The sequence below is a fragment of the Grammomys surdaster genome, unplaced genomic scaffold, assembly GCF_004785775.1.
Source record: "Grammomys surdaster isolate TR1022 unplaced genomic scaffold, NIH_TR_1.0 99, whole genome shotgun sequence".
Classification (NCBI taxonomy): Eukaryota; Metazoa; Chordata; class Mammalia; order Rodentia; family Muridae; genus Grammomys; species Grammomys surdaster.
The window spans coordinates 3121462-3134858 of record NW_021604578.1 but is presented as its reverse complement, the minus strand read 5'-3'; the positions used below and the strand labels follow the sequence as shown (position 1 = coordinate 3134858).

The 13397-nt window shown below is 45.2% G+C and overlaps 1 protein-coding gene across 1 annotated transcript; it reads right to left on the bottom strand.

The window, feature by feature from the left end:
• Positions 1–865: 865 nt before the first annotated feature.
• Positions 866–12077, bottom strand: Isl1 (ISL LIM homeobox 1). The gene is made up of 6 exons (XM_028784393.1): positions 11781–12077; positions 10692–10881; positions 7627–7886; positions 5514–5800; positions 4130–4297; positions 866–2215 (listed from the first exon to the last, which is right to left on the bottom strand). The coding sequence occupies exons 1-6, from the start codon at positions 11806–11808 to the stop codon at positions 2099–2101; spliced, it is 1050 nt and encodes a 349-aa protein (XP_028640226.1). The 5' UTR covers positions 11809–12077; the 3' UTR covers positions 866–2098.
• Between the last annotated feature and the right edge of the window lie 1320 nt (positions 12078–13397).

Here is a 13397-nt window from a genome sequence, read left to right as displayed (position 1 = left end):
GTCCATCCCTGGGTTCTATCGCTTACAGGTGAGCCTCTGCTAAACGCCGCGTGGGTGGCAGTGTCTGATTCAGAGCGCAGGACGACTCTGACTACCGCAGCCTGTGGGACGCCTGCAACGCACAGAGCGGGGTCGCTCACTCCAAAACAAGGCGGTTCCCAAACACAGCGCTTTCCGCGCCAGCTACCTTTCTCTCAAGGGGTTGAAATTAGAGATGGGAGGGGAGGAGTGGTGGGGGTGGGGAAGTGGAAGAGGTAAGAAAATGCAGACACCTACAGTTCTGAGAACTGCTGAGAGAAGCCTTTCCTCTCTCTCTCAGAGGTCTTTCCTACCTTCTGCGTTTATAAAGCGGCATTTCTCAATCAGTCACCGCTAGTCTACAATGGTCATCCTTCACTGGCTAGGCAGAAGGCTCCTTCAGCAGGAGTTTATGTTTGAAATGTGGGTGATTTTAACGATCTTAAGCTGTGACTTTGATATAAAGCACTTGGCGTTAAGAAAATAGCGATTCCAATCAAAACCCTTTCTCAGAGACCTTCCTCCTTTTGGGATAGATGTAGGGGTGAGGGTAGAGAGGAAAGAAGAGGGAAGGAAAGAAAAGGGGCAGAAGAGAAAATAGTATCTCCTTTTCAAAAAAAAAAAAAAAAAGTAACATTATCACAGCTCAGAGCTAAGGGGCCTCTTCTAACCAGCCTTCATCCAACTATTGAAATCGAAACTTGCAAACCCGACCTGAACTACTTGCAACACAATATCACACCTAGTATACTGTATGTCATTTTATCCCAATTCGCAAGCAAATCCTTCATTTCAAACATGTCAAAGGCTTGCTAACAAGCATATAAAAAGAGGGACCCTGAATCATTGCGTTTATTTAATTATCTATGCCAAACGTTTATTAGTGAAATAGTCCTGAAGATATAATTCTACATATGGCGCTTTGATTTCACATAATATTTAAAGAAAAAAAGACAAAACACATAAAATTAGACATATAATTCAAAGACCACGGTACAACCTTTATCTTTTTTTTTACTTCAGCAAACAAAAAAGTCAAATGACATGAAAAGTGGCAAGTCTCCTGACAATAAATAATAAATTACTTTATAATTTTTGCAATGCAAGAGCAAACAAAAAAAGTTTCCTTTTTTCCTCTTTATTTCCAGAAAGAGCGAAAACAGTCATTTTAACCAATAACTATACACATCTTTGGGGGGAAAGTTCTTGGACAGACACGAGTCAAACACAATCCCGAGACGCTTGTGGCAAAATAGAGGTAACCTTGTTGCAATGCTTTATAAGTTGGTTTTTAAATATAAATTCAAAAACCTTTAAAGTCGCTTCAGACTTCTTGATAGAGGATGGATCTCAAAAAAAAATGTAAAGAGAAATAAAGAAAAGGAAAGAAAAGAATGGGAGAAGAGGCAAACATAAAAGAGAAACCAGCTACAGGGCATGCTAAAGAGATCCAGAATTTCACTTAACCCCTTGTCAAAGTCAACTAAAAACATCGCAAACCAACGCAGCTCCTCCGCCTTCCTGAAAGGACTCTTTCAAGCCACTGAGGCCGGTTTCTTCCGCTCCATGCTGGAGCTCCTGTTTGGCAAGGCAATGACCAATATAGAAACAGCACCATTCAGAATAGGATGGTCTGGGAAATTCTCTATTTCTGCTTTTCCTCTAGATGTGCAGTGAAATGAAAATGCGCGTTTTTTGAGATCCTTGAATATAAATCCTCTACGTTTTAAAAACGTCTCTCTCTCTTTCTCTCTCTCTCTCTTTTTTCTTTTTCTTTCTCAGTACTCCTAAGGTCATTGAATAGCATATGTTGGGCTTAGGGTTTTGTTTGTTTCTGGTTTTTTGTTTTTGTTTTTGTTTTTTAATTCTAGTAAAATCCCATGATTGTCTTCACAGTGTTGCTACCATATCACCTTGTCATTAAAACAGACTTCGTGCACTTCCTGGAGCATTCGTTTCTTGATTCAGTTTTCATTGACTGGGTCGTTAAATACTTTGTTATTTCGGAGTTCAACGTCATTTCCCACTTTCTCCAACAGGGGAAGAACAAAACAAAACAAAACATCTGAGTGAGTGTTCCTCATGCCTCAATAGGACTGGCTACCATGCTGTTGGGTGTATCTGGGAGCTGAGAGGACATCGATGCTACTTCACTGCCAGTGGAATTAGAGCCTGGTCCTCCTTCTGAAAAATTGACCTGTATGGAAGGTTGAGAAGTAAGCAAAGGGGGCTTCAATAGTGTCCCAGAGAGATACAAAAGTGTTACATTGTGTCTACACACACAAGTTCCTATAAGCAGACTGGTATACCAACAGAGCTATCCATGCCTGTCATAGAATTTTTAACAGGCTTTAAAGGAAGCCTGGGTGAAGCACTTGAAAAGAAATTCTCTCCATTTCTCCACCTTCCTAAAGAGCTCTCTTTTAACCCAAGCTGAATTCCCAACATTGTGTCCTATTAAATTATTGAAGAGCAAATGTGTTTCCCACTGTAAAGTGGCATCACAACTCTCCCATGAAGGCTTGAAATAAAATTATCCGGCTGCCTACATGTAGCCCAGGGAGTAGGAAAGTTCTCTAGGCCAGAAATTCAATTCAGGCTCCCTGAAACAATGATTAACTCTTTAGTGGATGTACAGTGTGGTCTCATTGCTTGCTCCCTCTTCCCCTTTCCATAAGGAGATCCATATATTCATCATCTCATTATAAATGCCGTGTGACGTAAACTTCCCCCACCCATAACCATACCTCCTACTCCTGCCTCGGATTCCACTTCACTGTTCTCACCTGACACTCAGGTTTCAGAAGCTACCAAGCCTTTCCTTATCAACTTTCTATTATTCAAATTTTACCTACATAGTGCTTCCTATGGACAACTTATTTAGAGTAAAACTTTCCCTTTGGTTCCAGAATCCCTTTTCTACTCTATAAAACCTTCCCCCTTGAGAGGTCAATGGACTTCTCAAATTTGCCTGTTCACTAGACTGGTCCATTTACACACACAGCCTGGAACCAAGCCCCTTTAACTGTTTGCCTCTGGCCAATCACCCTTATAACTGTTGACATGAGAAAGCAAATGCCCTCAGGGCACAGGAGATGGGGTGGAAGAAACGTATCCTCAACTGGTGCATTAGCTTTGATTCTAAAGAAAGTAGTGTTTTTTTAGGACACAGCTTTGTGTTTAATAAAACAGTATCTATGGGGCTGATTATACTTTAAGGAGGAAAGAAAAAACCTTAAGCATATGGACCACATCAAAAGGAATATATCTTTAAAATTTTGTTTATCTTAAACTTTTGTAGGCAACATGAATTAATTCTCTGCTATGAGTGGATGTGTTAGACACTTTAGTGCTAAGACGTGTTTTCACAAGTTAAATATACATTGTCTCTGATTGACAATGGTCATGTTCCTTTTGGTATACATGCCACCTTGTAGGCCATTGTGTCATATCTAAGCTCATTTGTTTAGAAATATTTTAAAAGTCCTATGCCTCAGATTAATATATACTTCGAAAGAAACATAGCTACAATAAATATCAACAAAACTATTTAAATAACCATTCTTGCTGTTGGCATATAAGAAAATTGGGTTCAGACAACTGCCTGCTTCTTATGGACAACAACATCCTAACTCATTACACTGGATGGGTATTACAGCCACATTTACTTGAACCATTCACTAGATACAGGTAAAGAAATAAACCTACTGATTGCTGATCCAAATGCCAAGGTGGTCTCTGAAGTCCTTGTAATTTATAACAGCCTAAAATGTGTGACACTGCCACCATTTGTACCTCTGTACACACAACTACTTAGGCATCGTGAAGTTCAACCCAAAAGATACGCCTCCTTTTTAGAAAGATGGGGGGTGGGGGGGGGCTATGCTACATAGTTAAATTATGGTGTCTCATTTTTAAGCAAAGATTCACAAGAGATCTCCTTTCCTTCCATTTGCCACCCTCCTCTTCACCACCACTTCCTGCTTTCTCCCCAACCGCTGGTACCCACGAGCATCCTCCCTCCCAGGGGACCTTTCAGTGCTTGACAGATAAAACAGAGTTTCCTTTCTGTTGGAGATCCAGCCTTCTCCTTTTGGGAGCTGACACTTACCAGTTGCTGAAAAGCAGGCTGATCTATGTCACTTTGCAAGGCGAAGTCACTCAGTACTTTCCAGGGCGGCTGGTAACTTTGCACCTCTACTGGGTTAGCCTGTAAACCACCATCGTGTCTCTCCGGACTAGCGGCCACCATGGGAGTTCCTGTCATCCCCTGGATGTTCTGCGAATAACCCCCCCATCCCAACATGTTAATGAGCAAATTCCCTCCCTCCATTGTCTGCATGTGCTAAGTAAATATACCCAAGTATTATCTTATCTATGTAGTTGCCCTCTATTGACTCAGTTAATCTGCTGCACCTATGGATGTTAGTTAGAGTTCAGTTTTGTTTTTCTACTTCTGTGTGGTGGATTATTAGATTGGCTAAGATCTTATTAAAACAATTCTGCTCCAACTATCATCTTTTGGTTCATCTTCACAAGCTTCCCACACACACACACACTCCAACCCCTCCCATGTGCCTTAAGAGGCCACCGCCTCCCAGAAGTAGAAAACTGAGGTTCAGCCAGGTCTCCCTTCAGCCTTCTGATACTGGTTTTCCAGCCAGTTGGAGTTAGCTGAACACTCTTTCTTGCAGAGTCAGACCCCACCCCAGAGGTTTCTGGGTCCAGCTACTTCTGTGCTATTATGCACGGACTTTGAAAGTACCCTTGCTTAGTCTTGGCCTGCCTGCCAAGTTTAATGACAACGGATTTTTTTTTTATGGCATTTAAAAATAGGACTGAAGTTGGAAAAAAAAAGAGGAGAAAGAAACCCTTTACCTTAACTTAAGCAAGAGGTGTGGGAGGGGGATGAAGAGGGAGTGTAGTTGCCTAACATAATGGCAAAGAAGCTTAGGGCTCCACCTGGAAGAGTGGATTGTCTGCATGGGCACCTTGAAGGGCTTTCCCAAATGCAAGAACAGTGGCAGGTCTTGCCAAGAGTTGGGGGTGGGACCAGAATGCAGGATGGATGGGAAGTACATTGAATCAAGTTCTAGATCAGCACTCAGAGATGTTGTCCTTCACAAACTGGACTACTCTAATGATGCCAATGCTTGCAAAAATGAGTTAGAGATCTCATTGCCATCTACCCTGGGAGGGAGCCACTAGGTCCTTTAGGTTCCAGGTGCAGATGATGTTGAAGGCCATGATCCCTTTTGGAACCAGCAATGGTTGGGGTCACCTCTCAGACTTCTGCAGTTTCTAACCAGCCAACTCTCAGCCTTTTTATAGTCAGTACATGCCACAGACCTGGGTTTAGGTGAAGTCAGAGGACCTCCTTGTTTGGGCTCCTGCTGGGGTTCCACAGAGTACCAATCCACCAGTTCACAGGGATGCCCGCTGGCTTTCCAAGGTCTCCTACCACCCCTTTCTTGCTTGGCCTCGGGGCTACTCACAGTTTTGTCGTTGGGTTGTTGTTGCTGGAGCTGCTTCATCATGATGCTGCGTTTCTTGTCCTTGCACCGCTTGTTTTGAAACCAGACTCGGATCACTCGGGGACTGAGGCCGGTCATCTCCACTAGTTGCTCCTTCATGAGTGCATCTGGCCGAGGGTTGGCGGCGTAGCAGGTCCGCAAGGTGTGCAGTTGCTTTTCGTTGAGCACAGTCCGCACTCGGGTGGTCTTCTCGGGCTGCTTGTGGACATGCGGCCGCAGAGCCGGCTGCCTAGCGGAGATGGGCTCGGCTACGGGGGCAAAGGGACTCCGTGAGCATTCAAGGCCACTCCCGGCACCACTCCATTCCCTACCCAACCCTAGCTCAGCACATCTCGCAAAAACTGCGGAGGGAGGATAAGCAGGGAGAAGATATCTTTCTCCTTAATCAATAGAAGACAATACAGAGAGTAATGCCGGAGAGAAGAGATGCGGCTCCTGCCCCTACTCATTCACTACAGAATTAGCCAAATGAAGCCTGTCTCGGGGCTGGTTTATCCACCCGCATGAGAGACATTTTTTTTTTTTCACCAGTAAGTTCTCTCCCTCCTCCCCTTTCCTCATAACCAGAAGAAGGTCACACATTATACAGAGCACCCCACCCCCACCCCAGGCTCGGTTTTCCCTTCTGGGTAAAAGTCATAGAGGGTACCTGAAAATAAAACGCAGAACACCCCAGTGACAGCTAGAGACATGACAGGGCCGGGAAGTCTGCGACCAAAAGTCAGATAATTCCTGCCAGAAAGCCTTGAACTTCAATTCCAGGGGACAGTCATATTTAGAAGGTAAAGAAATGCTGTATTCCAACTATTCTAATGGTCCCCAGTCTTTCTTAGTACTAAATCAACAATGTGGGATGTTCCTGAGACCCGCTGACCCCAAGCAAAGGAAAACTGAAACTCTGTTGAACTGTCTGGGCTTGAGATAAAAATGACTGGAGAGTGTCCTTCCCTTCCCTCCCAATATTTCGGCCTCTTCTGCTGCTGCTTCCCACCCTTGGCTTTACTCCTTGTCTGCTAGTCAGAAATCACTCAGGATAGAATTCTCAGAACAGCTAGAAAGAGGTGAGTGGGGGTTGGAGAAAAGCTGTCATTTCCTCACCTCTTGTATTTAGTAGGGGCTGATGACTTAATACTAAACGGGGAAGGAGGAATAGAGATCTGCTTCTGACTGGAAGGCAGGTAGGAAACAATGTTCAGCTGTCTGACGGCCTTGGTTTTAGCTAACCTTTATGTTCCCACTTTCCTTTATGGGCAACTGGTCCTCTGATCTGCGCGGTACAAATCCCACACCTTCCACGACCCCCTGGGGTCAGGCCAAACACCTATGGGGTCAAATTAGAGCTACAGCTACAGGCTTGGAGATGAAATTCTCACCAAATCACGTAGAATGAATGGCTTAAAGAGGCAGACTCCTTTTTAAAGGCAATTACTGCAGATTAGGCTGTTGACAGTTTTAAGTTACAGCCCTGTGCAGTGCCTGCAGTTACTGACACTGTATCTTTTAGGGACCTGTTTTTTGTTTTGTTTTGTTTTGACAAAAGCATAAAAATAAATTTTAAAAAGCTTTTGGATTGGAAAGTAAGTCTCAAGGAGGAGGGGTGTGTGTGTGTGTGTGTGTGTGTGTGTGTGTGTGTGTGGTGGGGGGGAGACGTGGGAAGCTAAATGCCTTGGGGCCTTAAGCTTCCTTCACAGGGCTAGGGAGGAAACTCCTTGAGACCTAGGGCTCCACCCCTTTAATTAGGCGGCAGCTAGAAAACCTGGCAGAGAGCTGAAGCCCATTTTCAGTAAGCTATGAATTGGAGGCCAAAGTAAAGCTGACAGTACAGTCTGGGCTTGTGTATACATGTGTGCACAAGTGGGGTATGCTGTGTACCTGTATATAGACAGACATTTAGATGCGTGGTTGTGCAGTCAAGGCAGACGATGAGTGTATGGAAATTTGCTAGAAAGGCAAAGAGCGCGCGTTGTTGACTGCAGACCACTTTCTGAACCATCGTGTGACGCCCTGGTTACAGGAAGGAAAGGTTATGATTTAGCCCCGCCTGCCTTTTCTCAGCCTCTGGGTGGAGGAGTACCTGCCATTTGCAGAGGCCGTGCTGGATGCAAGGGACTAAGAGGATCTCCAGCTCCCAGGCTGGCCCTTTCCACCACATCGTGGTCGGCGCGGCAGAAAAGCCCATCCTCCCGAAGCGCAAATTCGTCTCCCGGGATGAGCTGTCGGCTGCAGGCTACACAGCGGAAACACTCGATGTGGTACACCTTAGAGCGGGCGCGCATCACGAAGTCGTTCTTGCTGAAGCCTATGCTGCACTTGGCGCATTTGATCCCGTACAACCTGAATGGACCGGCCCCGGCATGGGAAGAGAAGCACAAAAAAGAGTGATTTCAGGCAGGTTCTGGCCCAACATGGCCAGCGACCCCGGCCATAAACCTGACCTGCCTGGAAAAATATAGCAATAGTAAAGTTGGGCAGAGTATAGAAACAATCCCACTCCCTCCCTTCCTCCCCCTCTTCTCTTCCTCTCCCTCCTTCTTCCTTAACCTCCCCTTTAAAAAGGGGAACCTTTATTGGGAACCTCTGTGTCTGTCTCAGTTGGTACCTCTTAATTCAGGCACCCAGCCCAAACCAAGGAAAATTTATCGGTGGATTCTAAACCTGGAAGCAGCCTCTGGTAACCAGTCTCAGAATTATTCTTGCAAATACTAATAGGGAAGGATTCAGGGGACATTGGTGGCCAGTAGCCCTCTGCTTTCCATTCTCTATCCCTCAAATTCTGCTACTAAAAGTATTTCTGAAAATGCACCACCACCACCACCACCATCACCATCACCACCACCCCACCCCCACCCCCACCACCAACAACAACAAAGGTAGGGAAGAGGACTCAGTGTCAGGCACCCCTCCATCTGTGAACACACACAATTGCAGAGTGGAATAGCAAAATGAAGTGTTAGAGGGCTTCTAGATTCTCTCCAGCAAAAGCCTTCCAGTTTTTATCCAACTAGATTTTCCACAAGTCACTTGTTATTGGAAAGTTCTCTCTCCATTCTTCCTCTTTTATTTTAAAGCCCAGCTTCTGTTCTTCCAATCGGTCTTTTTTTTTTCCAGGTTCCTGAAGCATGTACCTCTATTTCAGTTTTCCTGGGGGCCAAGGCTAGCATGACAAATGGGGGAGGGGACCCAACCCTCACTGCTAAAAGCTTCCTCTTTGCTAGCCTTTCCTCACCACTGAGCAGTCCTTCTAGGTTCCATCTAGTGCTGTGTTGCCTGGTTCCCTCTATAGTTATCAGTAATTCCTACATAGAGAGTGCAAGAGATAGGACAAGATCGACACAAAGAAGGGGGCATATTGCTTCCCCAATGAGAGATCTTAAAGTAAAAATGGTCACTTTGCCCTGCTTTTACAACTATAGCTCCTCCGAAGGGTCGTGCATTGCCGTTTGCATAAGCAAACACACACACTCAAGGGGGAAGAGAGAAAAAAAGAGAGGGAGAAAAGGAGAGGAGAGGAGAAGAGAGGAGAGGAGAGGAGAGGAGAGGAGAGGAGAGGAGAGAAGAGAAAACTAAAAGCAATTGAGTTACTTCATCTGCAAATCGACATATCCTGAATGAGGCAATTCTGTATACAACAGAGGAAAACAGTATCTTCAGAGGAGTAAAGGTGCTTCTGGAGTTTCAAAGTGGGCTCTCCCTCTCCAGTATCCTGAGTGCACACACCAGCCAAGTAAACAATGAAAAGGGCTTATTTGTCAGGGGTTAGAAGAGAGATTTGAATTTTTTTCCTACCTTCTGCCTCTCCAATGCAAGAGCATCCATTTTATAGAAGGCAGACTTACTTTGCCTGTTCCCAAACCATTTACAAAATTCCTCCTGTTTCCTGTATCGCACTTCCTCCCATTCTCCTCAAGGCATTAAAACAAAACAAACAAACAAGCAAAACAGTCCCTAGTACATTGTTTAATTTTATCTATTACGAGTATACCCTCCACTCTATGATTTAAAAAGCAGGGGGCATTATTCTAGCAGGAGAAAAACTGGTGGCCATATTTTAAATCTTAACTAAACTTTAACGAAAGTTCGTAAGCTCCAAAACCCTTTATAGTTCACAAAAGCCGATGACTTGCTAGCAGCCACTTCCGAATTTAAAATCAGCTACATTTCTGCCATTACTAGCCTAACAGTGAAGAGGAACAGTATCTTGCTTTGTATCAGAAGAAACACATTTTCCTTTAGAAATTCTACCAGGCTTTCTAAGGTAGAAAGTGAAGTTTCTGATATATACATGTAAGTCAAAAAAAAAAAAAAAAAAACACCAAAACTTGAAATTAGCAACAACGTGCAACAAAAGCAAGCTCAGTTCCTCTGTGGTTTTGGTCTTGTCCACTGATTCTTTCATTTTATCAGTGACTAGATTTTAATGTGAGAAAGGAAGCTGTTCAGTTACCTAAATATACCAATTGTCCGCAGACAGATGATGGGCAATTTGATCTGCTCTGTCTAATTCATCAGCCCAGATAAGATAAGAAAGAAAAGACAGTTAGATATCACCAAAGGGTTAATATTTAAAAAGATTAAATTTCCGATGGGTTTTTTTTTGTAAGGAATATTTTATCTTGTTTTTAAAATTTTCTACCAAGGAAGACTCATCCCAAAAGTAAAGGGAGCAATGGTTGTACCTGTTCTTCAAAAATCCTTTGGTGAAACTTTTGTCTGTTTATTTGGAACCTCCAGAATAATTTAAGACAGTGATAGATACAGGATAAAAACAAATAAGATGATAAACTAGGCAGTGAAAATAGAAATGTTAAGGTTTAAAAATCCTAAACTTATTTGCCTTAATTTTGTTCTTGTCCTTAGAAGGGAAGTTGAAAGGGGAAAATATTTTTTGCATGAAAAATTCAAAGAATTATTTACAAATCTTATCAACAAAAATTTACGAAACACAGCGACACCCTACCCTCAGAGATATGAAATGAACAACAGTTTAATTTTTAAAACAGTTCTGCACACTGGCCGCTCTAAAGTAAGCGTCCTCTCCTCCCCCCCCAAAAAAACCCAAAAACAAAAACAAAGGCATGTCAAATAATAAACCAGGAGAGCTGGGAAATTTCAGAAAACAACCCTGTGAAAATGGCATACCTGATATAATCTCTTTTACAGTAGGTTTTCCCATCCCTAACAAAGCACGTACAGCTTTCGTCCAAATACTGATTACACTCCGCACATTTCAAACATGCCGCATGCCATTCCAAATCCGGAGAAACCCTCAGAATATACTGATCGTGAATTTGATTGCCGCAACCAACACATAGGGAAATCAGACGTTTTTCTGAAATGAAAATAAATACATGATTGACTAACCGTTTACTTCCTACAGAGATAAACACACTTTTAGTGTCGTTCTCTTATAGGGTGTACTCTGGAAGAATTTTTTCTTTCCTTTTTTTTTCTTCTTCTCTTAAAGAGTATTGCACTTTGGGATGGTAATTGGAATGTGCCATCAAAACGTTGACTCGCGTTTTTTAAAAAGGGGAGGTGGAATATATGTAAAACGCAGATTTGAATAGTCTACATTGTAAGCTTAGCACGCAATCAAACCCGCTCATTTTGTGTTTTCTCCCCTCCTCCTTCTTTGCTATAATCATTAGGCAAGATTATGGATAAGTCAAGTCAAAGAAAAGGTTTTGACTAGAAGCGTTAACGCAACGCTGGGATGTCTATATTTTCCATGAAGCACGTTCTTCAATAGCACACGGGAATGGATATTGTTAGAAGAGTTAGACATCAATATAGTTGTCACTCGCTCTCTTTTGCAAGTCTAATGCTAATTCGTATCTGCCGGTGTGGTTTCTGCACGCAGACCTTCGGTACATAATAACCTTCTCCAAGAGCTCTGGATTCCGGAGGAGGAAATCACCGCTAAGCACCCGGAGACTAGAGTTTGGGAGGGCACACAGCGTTCAAACACAAGGTCTGATCAGTTTCCCAAAGATCGGAATTCACACCAAACATGCAGGCTGCAAGCGCGACAAGAAGAAAACACACACACACACACACACACACAAAACAACAACAACAACAACAAAAGAACCACTTTTGCTTCAGTCTCTCCAGGCAGTGACTACAAATCCAAAGACCCCTGGCATCAGTGTCTGAGAGAGACCCCCCCACACACACACACACACCATAACAGTACACCGAGCCCCACAAGGTTAAATCGCCTCTTACTTTTTGGTGGATCTCCCATGTCTCCCATATCTGTAAGAGGGAGTAATGTCCACAGTGAAATGGTGGTTGGACAATTGGTGAACAGCCCACAGAGAGGATGCTGGTGCTGTGGCTAGGTGGCAAATAGTGGCCCCCGGGGGTTGCCAAGGCTGGGGGAAAAACCGCTGCCCGGCTGCGCCGCGCCCTCGCGGATCTGGGAGTCCGATTTAAGCCGGCGGAGTTGGCGGAGCGGAGGCGCGGCGGCGGCGGCGGACTCGAGCGGCTCGGGGCACCTCTCTTCCTTATCTCTTACTCAAACTTCTCAGCTCCAACTCAGCTCCATCGCCATTGGTCTGACGCAGCGCGCGGGGACGTCAGGCGAGCGCCGCGCCCATTGGCTGCGGGGCGCGCGGCGCAGCTGTTCTGATTATCATATTTCAGCCCCGGCGCCGCCGCGCGCCACTGCCCGCTCGGCGAGCCCGCAGGAGAGGATTAAGCCTCCCGAGGCCACATCGGTCCCCGGGCGTCGGTGGCCCAGGTCCCCGGCCGCCCGCCTCCTTATCCACCGCCCCCTCCCCGCGCCTTCCGGGACGCGCCGCTTCGTGTTGTGGGGCTCCAGCGCCGCGGGCTCCCCGGGTCCCCGCGGTCGTCTGGCTGCGCTGATCTCGGGGCTCCCTTTTCTGCCACCCGTGGCGAGTAGCTGGTGGGTAGGTCTTTCCTGTGAACAGGATCCCTCCCAGGCTCCAGGAAAAGTGGGGGGAACTTGGAACCGGCCGCTTTCCTCTACCGGCTCCCAAGCTGGCGCGCACAGCCCTGGGCTCGGCCAACTTCGCTGCCAGCGGGAAGGGTGCATCTCCTGGAGCAGGCAGCGCGCTGCGCGCTAGGGGACCAACCCGGAGTGGGACGGTTAGACCCAGAGGAAATGTTTTTTTATGACTTGGTTTTTGTGGTTTTGTGTTTTTTTTTTCTTGCTACCCTGTTGACCCTGTCACTCCCCAGCTGAGCTCTCCAAAGACGTGGGGTGGGAGGAAAGGGGAGCTTGTCACCTTAGCGGACATTCGGGTTGGAAACGCAAAGGTCAAACGAAAAGGTAAAACGAATTAACTCTGAGGTCGGCTCCTTTCCTCCCGATCCGTGAGGTCTGCTCTTCAATTTTAAGTCTAGCATGAAAGTGTTCTAATCTAGAGTCAGAGTGCAGTGCCCTAAAGTCTACAGGGTGTTCCAGGTCTCTCTATGGATCTCTTGTCTACTCTTTTTAAAAGCAAAAGTGCACCCAGCCCTTAGACGGCTTGGTAATTATAAAGCGCAACTTTACAATACTCTCCAGAGACTTTTAAATCTTTTAGTATGAAGGCTTGGGCAGGGAGGGTCTGTTGCAAAAGAAGAGTGGGGCGCCTACTCCCCTCCACTGAGGTTAGCTTTCTAATTTGTTTCCTCTGGGGAAGCCTTCTGGAGGAGATGTTGGCTGAATCTCACCGGTAACTTTTGCCAATAATTTCTTTCGTGATTCCCCAAATCTACAGTCTTTCAGAGGCAGTTATTAGGGGACACACCGAATCCCCACACTTCTCCCAAAGCATCTACACAGGTCATTTCTTCTCTAGAGAAACTGTTTCATCAGAGGGGGGGGGGAGAGAG

Bases quoted from the DNA above. Each gene is read 5' to 3' on its own strand.
- Isl1 (XM_028784393.1), bottom strand. From the start codon at position 11,808: ATGGGAGACATGGGAGATCCACCAAAAA. The intron at 5,801-7,626 runs GTACTCCTCCAC...TTGCCCCCGTAG, and splicing joins ACGGCCTCTGCAAATGGCAG to CCGAGCCCATCTCCGCTAGG. The intron at 2,216-4,129 runs GTAAGTGTCAGC...CCTTCCATACAG, and splicing joins AGCCTGCTTTTCAGCAACTG to GTCAATTTTTCAGAAGGAGG.